The sequence below is a fragment of the Gracilinanus agilis genome, chromosome 2 (genome assembly GCF_016433145.1).
Source record: "Gracilinanus agilis isolate LMUSP501 chromosome 2, AgileGrace, whole genome shotgun sequence".
NCBI classification, from domain to species: domain Eukaryota; kingdom Metazoa; phylum Chordata; class Mammalia; order Didelphimorphia; family Didelphidae; genus Gracilinanus; species Gracilinanus agilis.
This window is the reverse complement of record NC_058131.1, coordinates 508,922,664-508,940,671: the sequence shown is the minus strand read 5'-3', so window position 1 is coordinate 508,940,671 and position 18,008 is coordinate 508,922,664. Positions and strand designations below refer to the sequence as shown.

The 18,008-nt window shown below is 34.2% G+C and overlaps 1 protein-coding gene across 2 annotated transcripts in view; it reads right to left on the bottom strand.

Moving 5' to 3' along the window:
* Positions 1-18,008, bottom strand: part of TRIP11 (thyroid hormone receptor interactor 11) — a 106,886-nt gene that overhangs the window by 66,473 nt on the left and 22,405 nt on the right. For both annotated transcript variants that reach the window (XM_044665041.1, XM_044665042.1), the window contains exons 3-6: positions 7,226-7,336; positions 4,786-5,064; positions 2,894-2,953; positions 840-1,005 (exon numbers count right to left, since the gene is read on the bottom strand). In XM_044665041.1, the coding sequence (XP_044520976.1) occupies positions 840-1,005; positions 2,894-2,953; positions 4,786-5,064; positions 7,226-7,336 (616 nt within the window). The remainder of the gene's footprint in view (positions 1-839; positions 1,006-2,893; positions 2,954-4,785; positions 5,065-7,225; positions 7,337-18,008) is intronic.

Sequence of the window (18,008 nt, the reverse complement as noted above, 5' to 3'; positions counted from 1 at the left end):
GTCAGATCATTTTTCCAAAGTAGCTCATCCAGAACTTTCACTGAGGAAATTAAAATTCAACTTCCTAACATGACATCCAGTTCTCTAATAGGAGTTCTAGTTATACATACAAATTAGCAGAAGCCAGATTCTCATTTGGCACTGTAGAAATTAGCATTATCTGGGAAAAGTGAAAGCAAAAAAGCAGCTAAGAAGGTATGGAAAATGACAACATTTGGGCATGACTATCCTTATTCTACTGTGAAGAGACAACTGCTGCTAAACATTTTTAGCAGGTGAAAATTCTCTCCAAGAAAACACTTCAACTTCTATAGTCTTGGATATATAAAACCAATTCTTACTAACAATTAATAAAAATACAAGAGATCAATTTCTGATAGATGAAATTGGTATAAATTAAGTACTTTATAACTAATAAGGCTTTCTGGTCAGCTCTCAGTAGAAACACTATATAGTAAAAATCATGAAACAACCTTAAAATATGTTGAAAGGAAAATTATGTTTCTTTAAGTTAATAAAGTTAATAAAAATTGGATAACAGTTATAATGCAGTTATAATAAGTAATGGACAACTCTAAATTAGTTATTTCATATTGGTCATTGGTTCTAGAGAGTGAAATTATAGCTAGGAAAAATAAAACTGGGATCACAGTGCCCTGTCAGTAAATTCTTCATGGTTGTGATTGCCACTAAACAAACTAATCTGATTTCAGTAACCTCTGCCACATTTATTATAAATACTAATCTTGTGTTAATGACTGATTTTCAGAAAACAATACATTTACATTAAGGCAACTTATCAGCTGCAAAGTTACTATAATAAGGGCAAGACTAAACACCTTGATGTAATAGATTTTCAAGTTCTTCAATTCTTTCTTCATATTCACCCAATTCTTCTCGATGCCTACGACTTATCTCTCCTAGTTTATGTCGATGTGCATCTTGCAATACTGACAGTTCATGTTGATGATTATCAATTTCCTGACTCAAGTTCTGTTTAAGCTCCTAAAAATAAAAAAATCCTCTTTTAAAAGTTCAATCAGTAAAAGGAACATAAGTCAGTTACTGTTGTTAGTTTTAAATTATATTAAAACATAAAAATACCCTAAATATTACAACATTAAGAGAAAATTTAACTCAGAAACTAAATTTGAAATAACCTGAAATCATTCTTTCTCTCCAACCAAGCCTTCAAAAATAGATGTTTCTAAATTTACTTAGATTATCCATGTTTAATGGAACAAGAATAAACTCAGTCAACAAATAAGCAAATCATCAAAAACAGCAGATTTTTTAAAAATTACTTTGGCTTGATATTTCATGACTTTTCTACAGCATTTATATTTTTAGTCATAGATCAATAAAATACTTCTCATATACACACATAAACTGATTGAAGCAAAGTTACTCTAAAAGCAAGTTGGTTGGTAGAAGAGAAAGTCAAAGTTTTTTTTAATTGCTAAAACAATCTCCAAAGTGATACTCAATTATACATGACAGAAATCTGTAACTTCTCCAACTGAAATGTGGTCAATACTAAGTATCCAGAAATAATTCATACTAAAAAGACAATTCATTATCTTTATATACATATATAAATACAAACCCAAGTGTGCATACACACACACACAGTTTTCTTGAAAGAAAAAATAATTATACACATCGGGAAGACTCCACTACTGGGATAAAGAAAACTAATTTCATTGAATAACATAATAAATTATAACAGTGAAGTAATCAACATTTCCTCAAGTGAATGGCAATTAAACACTGCATCAACTTTTGTGACTGGAATTCTTGTTTAATAAAGAAAAACCATATACTCAATCTTGGTCAAAATATAGATAGCCTTATAAACTCTATATCTCTGAGTGAATGAAAATTACTTACATTTCTTTATGGCTTTAAGAGTTTAAAAGTACTTACAATAGTCTGATGATTTAGTAATAAATATATTATCACTAAATATATTTAGTAATAAATATATTTTATTAAATATATTATTTAGTGATAAATATATGTAAATCAATATATTTAGTAATAAATATATAAATATATTGTCCCCAAAGCTGAAAGGTAAAGTAACTTATTCAGGGTCATACATATACAGGGTCAAAGCTGGGGTTTAAATTTAGGTCTTTCTAAAACTACACCCAATGTTCCAATCCACTGCAAAATTTGACTAACAAATTACAGAGTGGTTTCAAATGAGGCTTTCCCAATTTAGAGATTAGTCATTTAATAATTTATTCCTGCACTGAATATGACAAAGGCATAAAGACAAAAGTTACCACTATCTCTGGTATAGTTTTAAACAGAAGCAGAGTCTGATCAACAAGTCCATAACAAAATCATGAAAGAAGGCTCTTGAGGAAACATTAAAAACATTTTTCAGAGAATTAAGATAGAGGAGAGTCTCTTTGCAAAGCTGCACTATACACACTGTTAGAGCTTCTCATTAGATAAAAGCTATAGATATATACTTGTCTATAATCTTTTTAAAAAGCACGTCCCAGAATTCATGTTACAAAAAATTTATTATTCTGGATCTTATATATATGCATATATATAAAATACTACATTTATATACATATTTATGTCTGCATGTATGTACATATACATGTGGATGTATAGGTACAAAACAGTTTCATAAGTATATACATATGTATAAAATCAACAAAATATGTAACTATGAAAATAATATTGTTTAAAGATCGTCTTTTTACGTACCTTAAGCAGGGAGCAGAGATAGTATGAAATACAAATCACAAATAAGTAGCCATTATAGCCATAGAATAATTTATCATTAATATTTTACATGAGAAGTATAATTTTAACCAAAATTTAAGTTATACATTATGGTAGTTTACATACATACAAGCATAATATATACCTTGATGGTATTCTGTAGTTTACATATTTCACTCTGATCAGAGCTATTTTTTCCCTGCGACTGAATTAAAAAAAAAGAATTAGGAAAATTCATTCATTCAAAAAGAGTTGATCCTGCCAAAATTGTTTTTTAAGGACATTTATAAAAACATCTTATTAATGTAAATATGATTATTCAAAATATTTTAGAAACTGTTCCTACATTTAGACATATCCTCATCCCTAAATAGTGATATATTTCTTTGCTCATAAAAATATTTCTATGGTCTCTAAAAGAACCCTTCCCAAAAATGTCATAAAATTATTTAGCAAACTTAAATAATTTTTATTCTATAGCTTTCAATTTATCCAGAATGCACTGAGCACTGGAGTAGTTATTAATAAGAATATAAACAAAATGCAAGATACAATCCCTATCTGAGGAGCCTACAAGCTAGCTAAGGAACAATATTTCTATAAAAAGATCAAAGCAAAGAAGAGAAATTGTACAAGTTACTATTTTTTTACAAGTTCTGAAACTGAAATTGTAATGTGGTAGTTTCTTAAAAGAAAAGTATGGAAATACCAAATGTAGGTAATTTTAATATCAGTCCTAAACTAGAAACAGATACTACATAATTTTTTTACATAAAGTATTTCTTGTTCTATAACTAGAACAATCTTTGGCCCTAAGAATGAATAATACAAACTAAATTTCAATTATTCTCTTTTTATTTAAGGCATAAAATCCCTCATTAATCTTTACTACCATTTATTTATATTATATTATTATATTATGGTATTTATAGTACTCAATATTGATCAATTTTTCAAAACAGAGACATAATCCCTAAAACTCAATATTTGAAGGAAATGAGATCAGTAAATAGATTATCCTTTCAAATGGTTTGTTTTTGAGGGTAACCAGAACCTTTGATGTGGTTTTAAAGAAAATATAAATTATAGTCATATTGACCACAGATACAGATCCTTATTTTAACATAATTAGGAGAGGTTCCTCCTTACTATGACTGGACCACAATCTGAAAAAGCCAAATAAATGAAAAATATTTTCAACTGGGGCATTCTGATTTTCTATATCAGTAAAATTAATTCCAAATGAGAAACAACCCAAGTTTGCGTTTAAGCCATCAAAAACTAAACAGTAAGGGGGCAGCTAGGTGGCTCAATGGACTGAGAACTAGGCCTGGAAATAGGAGAGGTCCTGGGTTCAAATCTTACCTCAGACATTCCCTAGCTGTGTGACACTAGGCAAGTCACTTAGCCCTCACTGCCTACCCCTTACTGCTCTTCTGCCCTGGAACCAATACACATTACTATTCTAAGACAAAAGTTAAGGGTTTAAAGACTAAAAATTAAACTATGATTTTCAAATTATTCTTGACTAATGCTCATGATCAAACTAGTTCCTTGGAAAAAAGTATGGTAAAGGTAACAATGGTCCCTGCTGTTATCTTAGGTTCCACCCCACCAATGTACCAGGAATGAAATAATAAGGCATGAAAAATAATTCAGAAGGGTCCCAAGCCCTGTAAAAATCATCATATAACAGATTTTCATCTTACAAATGTCTAGAGTACTTATATTCCTTTCTCTTTTCTTGAAAGAGGTTTCAGACTTGTGACTTCATGGGCATGGGAAATATACAGCAAGAAAAATCTTTCCAGCACTGTAGATCTGCAACTTCTCTGTAACTTAACAGTTTTAGAGTTGCCTAGGATATAGTAGTTAAACAACTTGACCTAAATCACATAGGCAATACTCAACAGAGATAGAACTTCCAACAGAGGTCTCTCTGAGTATAAGGTTGTCCTTCTATTTATAATACCATGTTATCTCTCACTATTTTAATTCCTAATGATAAAAAACAAAGAAAACGTGTATATATATAACCTGAGCAATATGTCTCCAATGGCCAACTTCAGATTCAAGCCTTGAAACTTCATTTGACAATCTGTTTATTTCTTGCTGTGACCAAATTACATCCCCAAAGTCCATGTCATCTCCATGGAAAGCTGAAACATGATGACTAATTCCAGGAACAAAGGAAGCTGATGTAGTTGTAGAAGGTAAGCTGCCAACTTCCAAATGCGCTGGTTGAGCAGCTGTTTGCAACTTCTGCAACTGATCCTGTAGTGCATTCTGCCTTGCTTTTAGAAGACTGATTTCCACCTAAATATTTATAATGTATATTTTAGTAACAAAATTAAGGATACAACATTTACCACTTTATAACAGATTAACAGTAACACAATTGTAAAATGACTTGAGGTAAAAAATTTGCACAGCATACTAAAAAAAACCCCGGATTAAAGAACACCTGGAGTCTCTCTAAACTATAAGATTTCCCTCATTAATAAAGGAACCTAAAATGATGTTCACAGAATTTAATTAATATTTTAAATATATAAATGTCAGTTTTATATACTAAAACTGCAGCAGTAAATTTCCTCAGTTAATTATGGATTTTCTATTTACTACTAAGGAAAAAACAGGGTTAAAGATGAAAGGTACACCAGATCTGTTTCTACTATTTAAAACAAAGCCACACAATCCTGCTTCATTAACTGGGTTATTTTATGTAGCCATGTTTTTAAGACCTATATTATCCAGATAAAAGTATAAATTCTTCATTTTGAAGTGCTATAAACACAAGAATTTTTTTCATTCAAATATGATTTATACTATACACATACACACACACAACCTTTCAGAATTTGCCATGAGCTATCTTTACTTATAGCTTCTTTCATTTTATTTTCCTTAAAAGAAAAAGAATTGTAGAAGCATTGAATATTTTACATATATTTCAAGAAACTTGCTTGTAGCTATTCTCTAATTGAAACTTAATTGCTATATGTTAAAACTTATATTAATGAGTTAGCTCACATTTCCTGAACTGATACAAAGAGATGATTAAGAGAAAACTTAAACCAAAAGAACACTGAAAGTATTCAAATGTTTTCTCTCCCAGGTAGACAATGGAATACATAACACTGCTCTAAGCATGTACACAGTATATAAAAAGGCCTTAGAAAGAACATTTAACAGAAACACAGTGAGCTATCCAACTTCAAATACAAAAAGATTTCTTTCATTTCAAAGAAATATTCTATATCCAAAAGGAAAAAATACTAACATGCCACTATAAGAATAACTGTGCTTGGAAACAGTTTCATATTTAACCTAATGTGGCACTTTATCACAGCATGTCACTAAATGAACTAAAAAAGAAAACAGCTAAATAAAGTAATTAACCCTTCTCCTTTCTGCCTCAATACTTCCTTCCACACACTCTCTCTAAAACTTACTTGGTAAACAAATGATTACTGAACACGTATAGATAGCTAAATAGAAGATGGCTCAACTCTCCAAATATTTATTAAGAACCCATGGAAGATTCAAAAACAGATGACATAAGGATATAGTTTCAGCCCTAAAGGAGCTGATACCATTGGTTCATTAAGAGTTCATGAGCTCTTAGTTCACACTACCAACATTAGTTAGCACTACTAAGAAAAGACCATAACAATACAAAATTAATAGTTTCACTAAAATGAAGCTAAATATTGTTGAAAGATAAACTACAGTATGTTTGGCTTGCCTCTGGTTTTCATAAAGAAAATAAACTGGTCAAAAATTCTAGTCTCTCTGCTTAGTGTTTGAATTGCCCATTCAGCAATAGACAGGACCCCCAGGGGGTGGAGGGGGCATCCCTTTACATAATAGTCACATATCTCCAACTATCTCACATTTCAAACCAGATGCCCCAAAGGCATCTCTAACTCAACATGTCCAAAACAGAAATCATCATTTTTCTCTGCCTAAACCTCTGCTCTTTCAGGCTTTTCTATTAACTGTTGAGGGTAGTGTTTCTAAGGTCTTTGTCCATTTGGGGTTTTTTTCAACCAGATCTGCTATTTCATTGGTATAGGGAAACCCCCAATAAGAAAATTCCCACTTCCAAGGCAGATGAGAACCTGTTCTACAGCTTATAGCAATTAGAGAGTTTCCTGAGCTAATAAGAGGGCAAATAACTTGTAAAAAGTCAGTACATATTAGAGGCTAGACTTAAAACCCAAGCAGGTCTCCCTTATTTTGAGGCTGACTCTCTGAGACTCAGAGAAAGCGAGTAACTTACCAAAGTCATATAATTTAAATTTAAAAGTAACTCTGACTGAATTAGTAATAATCTAAATTTTATAAAGTAAATGCATTGCCTACTAAATTTTTATGTAATTAAAGCATGAAATGAAAATTTTTAACTTATGTGAATATGTTTCAACTGAGTAAAGTAATACTTCCAATAATATAAGGTGAAATTTTCCTTTACCTCTTTCTGTTGTAATTGATTTCGATAATCTGCAGATTGCTGTTTTATTTGAAGCTCTGCTGCTTCATGCTTCTCTTCTAGATCAGTACAAAGTTTCTTAAGTCTCTCATTCTAGAGGAGAAAAAAACAGTTTATTTCTTTAAATGTTTACATCAATAATAAATATTAAGATACCATTCTGTACTATGTTCATTTTTCAAGCTAAGTTATTTTTTATATAGGAGACAAAGTTTAATGGAATTTTATTTACTATTTCATAGCAAGGTTACAAAGGCAAAAACAATATCCCTAACTTGCTGAATTTTGAAGCAAAAAAATTAATAAAAAATTTATTAATATAACAACTGTGGTCAATAAAGTTGGGGTGCTATCTTAATCCTTGCTAATAAGGAGAGGTTGAAGGTGAATGAGGTATTAGGAGAGGAATGAAAGGGATGGCTGAGTTTAGGGAAGGAATGAATGAGGTGGTAAATTGGATGATAAGGGAATACGTGGTGTATTCAGGAAAGGCAGCTGAAACAGGCTAGACACTCAGGCTAGAGACAGAGGATACTGGGGGGATAGGCTGAACCCTTCCAGACAGGAAAGGTATCTCTATAGACACAAGGAGTTGGGCCAGTCAGAAATGTTTAAATCTGCCTTGAGGGCTTTTCTTGCCAGTTTCTCAAGTCCCTAGAGCAGGGGTCTACAACCTTTTTTGGCCATGAGAGCCATAAACGCCACATTTTTAAAATGTAATTTCATGAGAGCCATACAATATGTTTAACACTGAATACAAGTAAATATTATGTGCATTTTATATAAGAACGACACTTTTAAAGTACAATAAGTCTCTGAACTATTTTTAATAACATTATTATGTGCTAACCAATGATGAATAAAGTACATTAATGTGACTTCTGGTGCTGCATGGTTTTGCTGATTATTAATCAAAATTATTTTGATTATTAATCAAAAAACAAGACTTAATGGGGCACTATAGTACTGCTATAACTGCACACATACATATAAAACTCCTTTACACTAAGAAAATTGCTGAAATAAAGAGAGAAAAATTCAGGGAAGAATACTTTTTCCTCTCCCTCTCTCAAGTCAGGCAACAGGAGAAGAAAAAGCTGCCGGCCTGCTGGTTAAGCCATTTGGCCACATAAATTAAGTAGGAGATCAGGAGATTACAGAAAATAACATGACTTGCGTGCAGGCATTAGTAAGTAGTGGGGGAGGAGGGTACCTTTTCATGGAAAACTGGTCAGGACACATTACACACATTTCCTAGTACAGGTGTTTGTTTATCAGTGCTGCCTACTCAATCATTCTGTATCAAATGAAACAACTACTGGGGAGAAATGCTTCTTACTAATGAAGCATGTGTAAAGATGTAATCTGACTATAGTTCCCCTTTAAGAGCAGGTAGAAAAGTTAAAAACAATAACAATCCCACAAATAGGGAGTGCAGACCCCATGAATGCACTGAGATAAAGCCATGTAAATCAGAGGCAGAGGGGTAGAGAATGTAGACAAAAGTGATCAATCACTATATAGAACCCCAAGATGTCAGTAACAGGTGTGGAAAGAATAAAAGGAGGACAGAAGGAGGAACATACAGCACACCTACCAAGCCAAGCTAAAGACCAGGATTTGTCTCACACGGCAATATCAATGAGGGAGCCTTCTATCTTAGAAGATAGTTGCGGTGCCAAAAGGATCATGTGACGTATAACGTGACGCATGATGTCATGTGTAAATTGTTAATTACTGTGCCACGGTTGACTTTATGGCTCCTGCAGAAAGAGCCATACGTTGCCAACCCCAGCCCTAGAGGGAGGAGTCGAAGGGCTCCTCCCTATCAGTGAAACTGATGGGTGCAGGAGGAAATCTCAGCAAGGCCTTCCTCCCAAGATGGATGCCTCCAGTTCCCTCAAGAAATAAAAGAAGATAATTCCTTCCCTCTTCAACCCTTCCATAATCTTCCACACAATGATTCACCAGAGGGTTTGAATAGGCAACAAGGGGATTTATTAATATTCAGGGTTGGTCAGAAAGGTGAGAGGGGCATAGGGTTTTCTGACACCTGCTAGGGAGAAACTCAAGATGGGGGAGGGTCACAGGAGTGGGTTAGACTGAGAGAGAGCCTGCTCTCCCAGCCAGGAAAGACTTGGCTGCCTTTAAGTAGAGTGTATACTAAATCAATAAAATAAGGGATAATTTGATTCAAGGATGTCCTACTTGCCTATAGGGAAACTAAACCCACAAAGTCTAATCACTAAAACCCAAAAGCCACCCTTCGTCCCAGAGCCCACAAGAAAAATCAGGAAAGGTAACAGGGGGAATAATATGGAGAAGGTCAGGGAGAGGTCCAGAGAAATTAGCTAGGTTCAAATTGTCCAGAGACAAGGCACAGGCCACAGCAAAGCCGAAACCCAAAGGCAGAGCTTCAGTTGGACCTTCTGCTCTCTTTAAGTCTCAGGTTCCAACTGAACTTCTGTCAGGATTCCAAGGCTTCTAACTGCCAGAAGTTTTCAGTTAACTTTTGCAAGGGCAAAAGCTTTTGTTGCATCTTTGCATTACACAACTTATTGAAGAAGAACAAAGAAGTGTTACATCATGCAAGACAAAGGGTATATGTTTATTATTTATGCATAGAAAGGTAAGACATTTTTAAAGCAGAGCAAAAAATACAAAGTAATACATTAGTTGTACTGGCTACAATACTGTTATCTTAAACTATTTAATGCTATTTATTTTATAATGAGGAGCATAGTCAGGTTAGTGGAATTAAAATTAAAACCTTGCTACAAAAGATAAAGGATGTTATATCCTTCAAGTTAGTTTATTAAGATTTATACTACCATTATATATGCACACACTTTTATAATGGAGAATGAATGTTCCAGACAATAATAAGAGAATCTAGAAAGAAAGCTATATAGTTAACAAGTGAGGGAAAAAAGGTTCCCTCAATTGTTTTCTATTTCTGTTCCAAAAGCATACAATCTGCAAGATATTGTCCTATGTCCTGAGCATTCAGACAAAAATCAAATAATCCCTGTTCTCAAAACATTTTCATTCTACTAGAAGAATAAAATGTGTGCAATAATAAGTAAACATAGAATTCTAAATCATTCACATCATATCCTCCCAAAATAGGATTTCTATATTAACAAATATAAACACTGAAGCCTAGAAATTTTAAACTATTTTAATTAGTTTGCAATGTAAATTTGAAAAGAAATTAAGAAATTATGGTCCCTTAATACTAACCATGGATCACATAATCACAGAGCTTGATGGGCCCTTAATAGACCATCAAGTCCATTTTATAAATGAAGAAACTGGGAGTGTAATTGCCTTATCCAAACACCGTTCCCCTAACTTCAAATCCAACACTATTTCAACTGTACCACAATAAACACCAGAGTTCAACACTTAAATATAATACCTTGTGCTTTATAATACACAAAGAACCTCTTCCTTGCCAAATTCATTAATGTTTTTTAAAATCCTTATCCTTTTTTTGACCTTTCAGCATCATGTAATGTTACCAACTACCTCCTTTATTTGGACATGAACTCATTCCTTGGGTACCAGGGCACCATTTTCTCTAGAACTGCTGATCTGTATGAACTCCTTCTCAGTGTCCCTACCTGTTATCCTGCCTTCTATTCATGCTCGTTCCCAAAAGCTTTGTCCTCTGGTCTCTCCATATGCTTTATGTCCAAAAATCTTCTGAATGTTTAGATACCCATTAGACCTTTCTATCTGATCAGCTAGAACTTCAATCAATAAATCCAAAATTGAACATGCTATCTTTTCCCGCAATAAGCTATTTCTGATGATGACATGTTTCCAACCACCTAGATTCCAAATCTCATGAGTTATGCTTAACAGATTTCATCCTCCCCCACAACCAATCAGTTTTCAAGTTCTAATCATTCTACCTCTTGCATCAGCTCCTTCTTTCTATGATCTCCATTGTAATTAGGTGCAAATCACTTCTCATCCAATTACAGCAGTCCTCTACTGGCATTCCTGTTTGTAATATATCTTAATTCCAAACTACTTTTCATGCTCGCTCCATCTTGAAATACATTTATTTGTATCCACATATGTATGTGTAACACACGTGTTGTATTCAACATACAAACTATTCACTCCGTATATTATTTTTCTTCACTATATCCTCAGAACCTAGTATAGATCTTGAACAGTTAACAAGAGCTTAAAACATTTCTTGAATAAAAATGTTATTAATCTAGTTTTTTCTTTTTTTTTGCCCCCATCACTGTGCTATCTTTTAAAATATTTTTTACACAAACTCACTACAACATGACAAACATGGTAATATGATTTACATGTTAACATATGTACAACCTAGATCATATTACCTGCCTTTCTGAGGATGAGGGAGAGTTTGCGAGGGAGAGAAAGAATAATGACTGAAAAATAACAGAAAATGAATATTTAAAAATTGTACTGACATGTAATCTAGAAAAAAGAATTTACGACAAAAACAAAATCAAAGGAGAGAACTAATGAAAAAAACTAAAATAAATAAGCTATTGGTTAATTTAATTTTAAAAAGGAAAACCAAACTACCAATATCAAAATGTGAAGGGTGAATGTACCAACAATGAAGATGAAATTAAAGCAACTATGAAAAGGTATTTTGACTAATTATACACCAATAAAATTGGTAATCTAACTGAAATGGATGAATATTTACAAAAATATAAACCATCCATACTTACAGAAGAGGAAATAAAATAATCCTATGTTAGAAAAAGAAATTAAACAATCCATAAATGAGCTCCTTAAGAAAAAAATCCCCAAGACCAGATGAATGTACAAGTGAATTCTCTCAAATATTTAAAAAAACAATTAATTCTAATATTGTATAAATTATTTGGAAAATATCAGTAAAGGAACCCTACCAAATATGGTTCTGACACTTACGAGAGAACAAAAACAGAGAAAGAAAACTATATACCAATTTCCTTAATGAATAATCGATGGGAAAAAATTAAATAAAATATTAACAAAGGAGACTATAGCAATATATCACAAAGGTGATACACTATGGCCTGATTGGATTTATACCAGGAATTCAGGGCTGGTTCAATATTAGGAAAATTATAAGCATAACTGGTCTATCAATAACAAAAATCATATGATTATGCATGAGCAATGCCCTATTATCATTCACCTCAGTCTTGTTCAAATAAACTACTGACACCTAAATAAGACAAGTATAATTCTGTTGCATTTTCCAAATAACCAATACCCTACTATCTTCTACTGATAAAGAATCTCAAGAACACTACACTCTTCAAAGCAGCATAAGTACTAAATCATCCCAGAGAGAAAAAAAGATACTATTTTAAAAGACCTCTAGATGAAGAGCTCCTACAACTTTTTGTTAATCTATGCAAAATATTAACAATATGATCAAGAAGTACTTCCTTAACTTCAATGGATTCATGATTTTATCTGTATGGAATCTCTCTAATCCAGGAATTTTACATACCTTCCTATAATGTAATTTTCATGGTTTTCCCTAAATCTTCCCCAATGGACCTACCCAAAGTGCTGACTCTCCTTTCTATTTTTTCATATCTTGGAAATATCACTACAACATTCAGGATAGTATCTAAGTGACATTCTCACAAATGTCCAGTTTACCTCTTGTTCCAAACATATTTCTGATTATGTCTTTTATGTCACTTTTCAATATGTAAATCATTGTTAACATACTATAGTTTATGCATCGTTCCATTGTCCAGTCACTTGTAATTATGATTCTTCTGAGATTATCTTCTAAGATTTGCAGTCAAAGTATCATTTAAAAAATAACAGAATACTGTCCAGACCTGCTGGTTAAGATGGCCACAGAGTAAAAAGCAGCTACTTAACCTCTCCTAACTGAAACATATAGGACTCCTCAAGAAGACATAAAAACAAATCCAGAGGAGCAAAGGGACCCAACAACAGGGCGCAGCATTGGAGGTACGTGGAATCAGGGCATTTCCATGCAATAAAGGAGTGAAACAGTTCTCACTAAAACGTGAGCTGAGCAAACCCATCCCCCACCCCGCACCACCTAGAGTGCGAAAGCTAGCACACAAGAGTTAGAGCAAGTTTGGGGCACACATTAAGTCCTTGGCAGCTACCTGGGGTCACCAGGGCCTACTCCTGAGAGCAGCAAGACTTAAGACCCCAAGAGGCTAAAGAACGCGCGCGGACTTTGAACACAGACCCTGAGTGCAGGCACAAGTGCAGGTGCAGAAGCAAGCCCAGACATGAATCCTGAGCACAGGCAAGGACTCGGATCTTGAGCCCAGGCAAGGACCTTGAGTGGGGACTCAGTGCAGAAGGGGTGCACAACTGGGAAAGCAACGCCCTAAGTCTGTTAAAGGAGCCTCAGGCAGAGGAACAAGCAAGGGGACCACCAGGAGGCTAGACCCTGAGAACAACTAGACCTGATACCTCAGGAGCCTAAAGAGTGCAGACAGACCCTGAGTGTGAGGATAAACCTGAGAGGGCTCAGGGCTAACAATGGCAAGCCAGAGACAAGAATCCCAAAAGAGAAAGATCATCAAGAAGAAATCTGTGGGGCAGCTGGGTAGCTCAGTGGATTGAGAGTCAGGCCTAGAGACGGGAGGTACTAGATTCAAATCCGGCCTCAGGCACTTCCCAGCTGTGTGACTCTGAGCAAGTCACTTGACCCCAATTGCCCACCCTTACCACTATGAGCAAGTACACAGAAGTTAAAGGGGGATGGGGGAGGAGGAGGAGGAGGAGGAGAAGAAGAAATCTGTAACACTGGACAACTTTTAAACAGATAAAATCCAGTCAACAGAGCAAAGAGCAGAGGAGAACAAACAAGTAATCATATCCAAACCTTCCAAAAATAATAAACAGTATATACCTAAAACCATCAACAAGCATCATATGCAATGGGGATGAATTAGAAGCCTTCCCAATAAGTCAGGAGTGAAACAAAAATGCCCATTATCTCCTCTATTATTTAACATTGTACTAGAAACACTAGCAGTAGCAATTAGAGAAGAAAAAGAAATTGAAGGTATCAAAATAGGCAATGAGGAGACTAAGCTATCACTCTTTGCAGATGATATGATGGTCTACTTAAAAAATCCTAGGGGCAGCTGGGTAGCTCAGTGGAGTGAGAGTCAGGCCTAGAGACAGGAGGTCCTAGGTTCAAACCTGGCCTCAGCCACTTCCCAGCTGTGTGACCCTGGGCAAGTCACTTGACCCCCATTGCCCACCCTTACCAATCTTCCACCTATGAGACAATACACCGAAATTAAGGGTTTATAAAAAAAAAAAAAATCCTAGAGAATCAACTAAGAAGCTGGTAGAAATAATCAACAACTTTAGCAAAGTTGCAGGATACAAAATAAATGCACATAAATCATCAGCATTTCTATATATTTCCAACACATCACAACAGCAAGAGGTAGAAAGAGAAATACCATTTAAAATCACCCTAGACAATATAAAATACTTAGGAATCTATCTACCAAAACAAACACAGGAATTAAAAGAAAACAACTACAAAACACTTTCCAAACAATTAAAACTAGATCTAAACAATTGGAAAAATACTGATTGCTCATGGGTAGGATGAGCTAACATAATAAAAATGACCATTCTACCCAAATTAATTTACCTATTTAGCACCATACCTATCAAACTACCAAAAAACTTTTTTTACTGAATTAGAAAAAGTATAACAAAGTTCATCTGGAATAACAAAAGATCAAGACTATCAAGGGAAATAATGAAAAAAAATGTGAAGGAAGGGGGCCTAGCAGTACCAGATATTAAACTGTATTATAAAGCTGCGGTCATCAAAACAGTATGGTACTGGCTAAAGAGACAGAAGGGAGAGTCAGTGGAATAGACTTGGGGTAAGTGACATCAGCAAGACAGTGTATGATAAACCCAAAGAGCCCAACTTTTGGGACAAAAATCCACTATTTGACAAAAACTGCTGGGAAATTTGGAAAACAATATGGGAGAGATTAGGTTTAGATTAACATCTCACACCCTACACCAAGATAAATTCAGAATGGGTGAATGACTTGAATATAAAGAGGGAAACTATAAATAAGTTAAGTGAACATAGAATAGTTTACTTGTCAGATGTCTGGGAAAGGAAAGATTTTAAAACCAAGCAAGAGTTAGAGAAAATTACAAAATGTAAAATAAATTATTTTGATTATATCAAACTAAAAAGCTTTTGTACAAACAAAAACAATGTAGCCAAAATCAGAAGGGAAACAACAAATTGGGAAAAAATCTTCATAACAAAAAACTCTAACAGGGGTCTAATCACTCAAATATACAAGGAGTTAAACCAATTGTATAAAAAAATCAAGCCATTCCCCAATTGATAAATAGGCAAGAGACATGAATAGGCAATTTTCAGATGAAGAAATCAAAAGTATCAATAAGCACATGAGAAAGTTTCTAAATCTCTAATAATTAGAGAAATGCAAATCAAAACAACTCTGAGGTATCACCTCACACCTAGCAGATTGACTAAAATGAAAGAAGGGGAGAGTAATGAATGCTGGAGGGGATGTGGCAAAACTGGGACATTAATGCATGGCTGGTAGAGTTGTGAACTGATCCAACCATTCTGGCTGGCAATTTGGAACTATGCTCAAAGGGCTATAAAAGAATGCCTGCCCTTTGATCCAGTCATACCATTGTTGGGTTTGTACCCCAAAGAGATCATAGATAAACAGACTTGTACGAAAATGTTTATAGCCGTGCTTTTTGTGGTGGCAAAAAACTGGAAAAGGAGGGTATGCCCTTCAATTGGGGAATAGCTGAACAAATTGTGGTATATGCTGGTGATGGAATACTATTGTGCTCAAAGGAATAATAAACTGGAGGAATTCCATGTGGACTGGAAAGACCTCCAGGAATTGATGCAGAGCGAAAGGAGCAGAGCCAGAAGAACATTGTACACAGAGACCAATACACTGTGGTAAAATGGAATGTAATGAACTTCTGTACTAGCAGCAATGCAATGACCCAGGACAATTCTGAAGGACTTATGGTAAAGAACGCTACCCACATTCAGAGGAAGAACTGTAGGAGTGGAAACACAGAAGAAAAGCAACTGCTTGAACACATGGGTTGAGGCGGACATGAATAGGGATGTAAACTCGAAACTACCACTCCAATGCAATTATCAACAATTTAGAAATAGGTCTTGAACAAGGACACATGTTAAAACCAGTGGAAATACACATCAGCCATGGGGAGGGGGGAGGAAGCTGGGGGGTGAAGGGGAAAGTAAGAGCATGAATTATGTAACCATGTTAACTTTTCTAAAAAATAAATATTAATGTTAAAAAAAAAGAATCAATACTGTGTATCGGTTCAAAAAAAAAAAAGAATAACAATTTTAAAACATGTATTAATAACAGAAAGCTACTTGAGATCACAGAAGACCTAACATCATCCTAAATGTGATCCAGCACATTCTCTTCCTATTCAATTGTTGGTTTAGCTCATTGTCAATTTGCTATGCTTGACCAAGATACATATAATAGCTTAGCAGTATTCTCAACAGTAGTTAGTCACACCAACAATGTGACTACCTGCAACCAGATTTCCTTATATCTACAGGGGTGAATACACCAGAAAATCACTGTTCATCTAAGTAGAAGTCTTTTATTTGAAAACTATTAAGTCCCTCCTCACCTTTCTCTTTCTCGGGCTGAATAATCAAGAAGTCTACCAACCTTTCTTCATAAATTCTTTTAATTTCTATAATCACTTCATGGTTCTCCATTAAAACCTTTCCAAGTTATCTACGCTGCTCTTAAAGACCACAAAACAGGGAGAGGAATGAGTCTGCTTAATTCTAAGAAAATTAACTTGCAGCTCCAATATTTTTATCCAATGTACTCTAATAGTATCTATTTTTTAATTGGAAAAAATGTAAAAAGACCAAACTACAGAAATACATTCTCAATGTTCATTTGAGTTCTTAATCATCTATTTCTGGTAAATCAAGATGAATAAAAAGAGAATGTTAAGCATTAAAAATATGTAAAAACAGCAATTATATGAAAACAACTACAAAACACTTTCCAAACAAATAAAACTGGATCTAAACAATTGGAAAGCCATTGATTGCTCATGGGTAGGACGAGCTAACATAATAAAAATGACAATTCTACCCAAATTAATTTACCTATTTAGTGCCATACCTATCAAGCTACCAAAAAACTTCTTTACTGAATTAGAAAAAACTATAACAAATTTCATTTGGAATAACAAAAGATCAAGAATATCAAGGGAAATAATGAAAAAAAATGTGAAGGAAGGGGGCCTGGCAGTACTAGATATTAAACTATACTATAAAGCAGCAGTCATCAAAACAATATGGTACTGGCTAAGAGATAGAGAGGAGGATCAATGGAATAGACTGGGGATAAATGACATCAGCAAGACAGTGTATGATAAACCCAAAGAGCCCAACTTTTGGGACATGAATCCACTATTTGACAAAAACTGCTGGGAAATTTGGAAAACAATATGGGAGAGATTAGGTCTAGATCAACATCTCACACCCTACACCAAGATAAATTCAGAATGGGTGAATGACTTGAATATAAAGAGGGAAACTATAAACAAGTTAAGTGAACACAGAATAGTATACTTGTCAGATCTCTGGGAAAGGAAAGACTTTAAAACCAAGCAAGAGTTAGAGAAAATTACAAAATGTAAATTAAATGGCTTT